The 4705-nt window shown below is 43.7% G+C and overlaps 1 protein-coding gene across 6 annotated transcripts in view; it reads right to left on the bottom strand.

The window, feature by feature from the left end:
- The window catches only part of mib1 (MIB E3 ubiquitin protein ligase 1), a 70082-nt gene that overhangs the window by 3776 nt on the left and 61601 nt on the right, over nt 1-4705 (bottom strand). For 3 of the 6 annotated variants that reach the window (XM_025066106.1, XM_008334461.3, XM_025066107.1), the window contains 4 exons: nt 3509-3690; nt 2494-2683; nt 2128-2206; nt 1861-2010 (listed from right to left, as the gene is read on the bottom strand). In XM_025066106.1, the coding sequence (XP_024921874.1) occupies nt 1861-2010; nt 2128-2206; nt 2494-2683; nt 3509-3690 (601 nt within the window). The remainder of the gene's footprint in view (nt 1-1860; nt 2011-2127; nt 2207-2493; nt 2684-3508; nt 3691-4705) is intronic. The other 3 variants (XM_025066108.1, XM_025066109.1, XM_017042458.2) reach the window with 1 other exon arrangement.

Genomic DNA, 4705 nt, shown 5'->3' with positions numbered 1-4705 from the left:
ACGCGTGGTAACAGCGAACAGAGGTCAGCCAATGGGATTTGAACAGAGATCTGAAGAATGTAGTAATGTATGGCTGAGTATGACATTTATTTTGGAAACCACACATTTGTTAGGCTGCATTTGGAGACTAAATACTTCCAGGAGTGAAAAGAACTGATCCTTTACTTGCTTGTTTTAAATCTCTTTAAAAAAAATTACTTTTTCTCGGTTGTCTTCAAGCTGTCTTTTTCATTGGTTTTGCTTTATTTTATTAATTAATTTCTGTTCAGCTTTTCAATTGAACTCAGCGCTTTTGTTGCATTTTCTCTAATAATTTACCACGTCTTAGTATTTCACAGAATACGCAAGCCAATCGTCGGGCGTGTGAGAACTGTTACTTTGGTGACACGGACTTGAACTCTTTGAACTTGAACTTAATCTTCTGGACGTGACTACAACAAAGTTTCAGGACTAATGATTTGAACACAATAAACTGATCTGCAGCCACAAAATTCACATAATTACTATATATATGTGTATATATATTTATTTTATTTTATTTTTTCCAATATGTTACGTTACAATGATGCCGGCCTCACAGTGTGATATGAAGTGTTGTTTGAACACCTCTGGACATGTACTATGAATCATCACTGGTACCGGTTCCTGTGGTAACACGACTTTTCGCACGTAATTTAAATTGGGCAAATCCGCAATCCGACCCTATTTCGGACACCTATAACGACCAGGCCACTGTGCTGTCATTCTGCCGTGTGAACGTCAGCGTCATTTGCACCATGGTGGGAACAAACCAGGCTTTAAAACAGGAGCTGTTCTACTCACTACAGCCTCAAAGGGAGGTTGAGAGGAAAAAAATCTAAAGAGAAAGCCAGAAAATTGGAATCAGGGATCAGGAAAAGAAAAGGGAAATAGAGACACTTTAATTTCAAACTGAATTAAAACTGAGGTGCAAGTGATTCTCACTGTGTAATCAGCCAGTCGTCAATGACTCAGATACACGTGCTCACTACTTGGACAGGAACCATATTGAACCGATGGGGGCTGAGGGGCTGAAGCGACACATATGAACAGCGGGTGGTACTGGGATGCTGCCCTTTGCATGTATGCGTGTGTCGGAGGGTTTTCACGACTGGATGTGAATGCGAATCAGATTTGCTGACAGAGTCAGAGACACATGAGGAGGTGTGAACTAGTGATGCAGCCTTAAAGATGAAGTCAGTGAATTTACAACAGTTTCCCTTTTAATACAACAAAAAAATGTGGATAACACGACAGAATAACGGGGGGTGGATCGTGAGTTCAACTAAAAATGAAACGTTTTTAATCTGAAGTGCTGTGCAAAACTTTTAGGCGGATGTTAGGTGTCCTGTTCTTTTTTTTTTTTCTTTTAGTCTGATCCACTGTATTGTTGAGCCCACCAAAGGTGAAAAACAATGCCATTCTCACGAAACAACTACTCTCATGGAATGGAGGCAATAAAATAACATTTCAGTCTTTAAAGGAAATATTTAAATTGAATTGAATTTGCAGTAGGGCCCCGCCCCCCACTTTGGAACCGCCGCACGAAATGCATTGAACAAAACATGTCAGATTTAGTTTGAAACAGGACGGAGAGTTGAGAGGCTGACTGGTTACAGAAACTGTATCAAAGAAAGATATTTAAAATGTGTTTTTTTTTTTTACAAACCAAAACATCAAACAATGTTACACAGTGATACAAACATAAGAATTAAATGCATGAGCAGCTCACAGGAAAGCAACAGATGAAAAGGGCGGAAGCAAAGTGAAGAAATATGGAAAGGAGGAAAGAGAACTAAACAGTGGTGGGATTAAAAGGGAACGTGTGGAAGATTCACTCACTAAGGTCATCATCATCATCATCATCATCATCATCATCATCATCAGCGGCATCATCCTCCATACCTTTCCCTCCACAGCACAGAACAAAGGGCGTGCGGCGTTCCACCACAGCCCGGCACTGTACGCACTTCTTCATGAGGCTGGCACAGTCTGCGGGGAGACAAACACGTTCTACTTAGTGACAAAGACACGACGCGACTGAAGAAGCTGGAGGAGGGGATTTATTATTTCAGAAATGCCGTCAGTCGTAGAGTGCGTGGAACTTACTCTCACAAGCGCACATGTGGCCACAGGGCTGGAACAGCACGGCCGCCTTTTTGTCGGAGCACACAACGCACTCCTCGATCTGTGGAGGTACAGAGAAAAGGAAACAGAAGATGACGACAGAAATAAAAACTCCACCGGGGTGAAAAATTATCACGGCACTTCACTGGAGTGAACGTTGCATAAAGTTGCTGCTGATTTTTTTTGTTATATCACCACCTGTTGACCAACACACACACACTTTTACATCATGTGACAGTGATTTATATGTAAACAAAAAATGTTATCTTGCATGTATGGACATGAGCCAGAAAACCCTTTCATTTACTCGAGGACCGAGCAGCAGTGATACCACGGTCTCTCTAATACCTTGGTCCTGGACTGGACCTGCTCTTTGCAGATGAGACACTTTTTGACACGTGGCGAGCAGAGGGAACAGGTTGCGATGTGTCCACAGGGCCCGAACAAAGTGTCTCTCTTCATGTCCGAGCAGACCATGCACTCCTCCAGAGACTCTATGTTGCTGTTCAGAGACGGGCTGCGGGTGCCCACCTGGACACTGAATATGAAAAACACAGCAAGATCATAAGTAATGATGAATAATAATGACAATGTAGTGAATGACCCAGAGAACTGTTTCAGTTGCCCTGAGGGCTGTTTTAACTTCTGGGTGAGTTTGTTTAGTAAAATAACTAAAGGTCGTGTAGATTGAATCATCCGGGCCAGAAATCCACTGTGTGGCTTTTTGCTTAGCTAGTGTTTACATCATCAACATTTAATGTCAAATTTGTCACTTCTCACACCAGTGTCCACTGTGTTCTCACCTCATTCAGTGAATATTTACATGGTAGCTTGAAAATTAAAATATATTACTCAGATGTCACTGCTGAAGAAGCTGAAGGACAAGCTAATGTGTTGATGCTGGTGCTGTCTTCTTACTGACATCGAGCCAAAGACGATAAAAGCTGGGAGTGAATGTCTAATAAACACATTTTCACAGGTTTATAAACTCAAATAAAACAAGGTTTTGGACCTGGGGGAATGACCAGTGCACAACAAGGGAAGCAGCTACATTACAGCTGCCCTAAAACAGAGGAGGACCAGCTGATGAAGTGGTACCGTTCAAAACCAAGTACCTTAATGTTAAACCCTCTGACATTGTCAGATTTTTTTTAAGAAGCAATAACAGATCACAGATTTGGCCCTAAATATAAATGGGCTTTATTCCAGAGGTGTAAACATCTCCTGGTGGTACTTTCAGATACTTTTACGATGGAGCAATAGTACAACAGGACCATTGATCTTTTTTTTCCCAACTCCCAGGAAGGCAGTAAGTTAAGTGTTCTTCTGAAAATGTCAAACTGTTCCTTTAACGAATGTTTACCTGCTTTTTTCTTTATGACACTTGGCCAGAGCCTTGCAGAGGCTGGGGTCAGGACACAGGTCCAGAGGGGACTGGCCCTTCTTGTTACGAATGGTCAGGTCTGCTCCATTAGCTGCCAGGAAGCAGGCGATGGATGCTGCACTCTTTTTCTCTGCCCCCTGGGTGCCCAGGCCCATGATTAACTGCAGAGAACAATACACACAGAAGAATAGGGGGGAAAAAAGATCAAATCAGAGACACAGCAGGATTTTGACCTACTGGCATTAACACCATTATTAGAGGGGGGGTAGAAAAACGAGTGTGTCCGACTTTATGAGTACAGAAGGTTTTCAAAGTTAAACCTAGATGAACAATGTCAGAGTCTGATCAAACGCTACTAATTATCCAACAAAAGACATGCTTTAATATGACTGCGAGGCAACGTGACCTCTTGGACCTCAACATTTCCTTTCCTCTGCTCAGCCCCCCTCCCCCCCCCCCCCCCCACACCCTTTTCTTTCAGGCTTTCCGTGTATAATTGTCTTCAACCAGTAGTTTTTGTATCTCTGTGATGGAACCACCGGGCCGACTAATTCAATTCTCATTTTGCAGGAGTGGGAGTTCGGCAGAACAACCCAACTGCACATATCACAATTAGGCCGCTGTCTGTCTGTTCCGCTCCTCTGCTGCAGAACCAGAGAGGGCAGGCGAGGGGATTGATGAGAGGAGGAGAATACAGAGGAGCAGAGAAGAGAGATGAGGGAGGGAGGTGACAGGTATGGTAAGCTCATTGCTGCAGCACCGAGTTCTAGCCCTAAACTGGTCCCTGTAGGTATTAGTAATGTTCTGTTATCACGGAGATGATTCAGGTCTGACACCACGGCCTCTGCAGGGAGAAAACTCATTCAGTCTGGTCAGGAGGTGACAGTGAGCTGGTTGACTGCTCCCCGGCTGCGTCTGGTGTTCTGTCTAAATGATGAGCTGCTGCAGACTAAGCTGTCCTGTGATTCAGGTGACGGAGGACGGAGGAGCACTGAGCTTCCTGTCTGACTGTGATCAGTCATCATTTGTCAAACACTGGGCGACCAGACACACTCAAGTGGTCGTACGGGTCTGTGAGGTAAACAAGCCAAACAGCACCGTAACAAGGGCCCGAAGTGTCTCATTATACAGGCAGCCATGATATAACTCATCCAGCCACGTTCTACCTTACTGTCA

This window comes from Cynoglossus semilaevis, chromosome 20 (assembly GCF_000523025.1).
Source record: "Cynoglossus semilaevis isolate Cse_v1.0 chromosome 20, Cse_v1.0, whole genome shotgun sequence".
In the NCBI taxonomy this organism is placed as follows: Eukaryota; Metazoa; Chordata; class Actinopteri; order Pleuronectiformes; family Cynoglossidae; genus Cynoglossus; species Cynoglossus semilaevis.
This window is presented reverse-complemented; position numbering and strand designations above follow the sequence as displayed.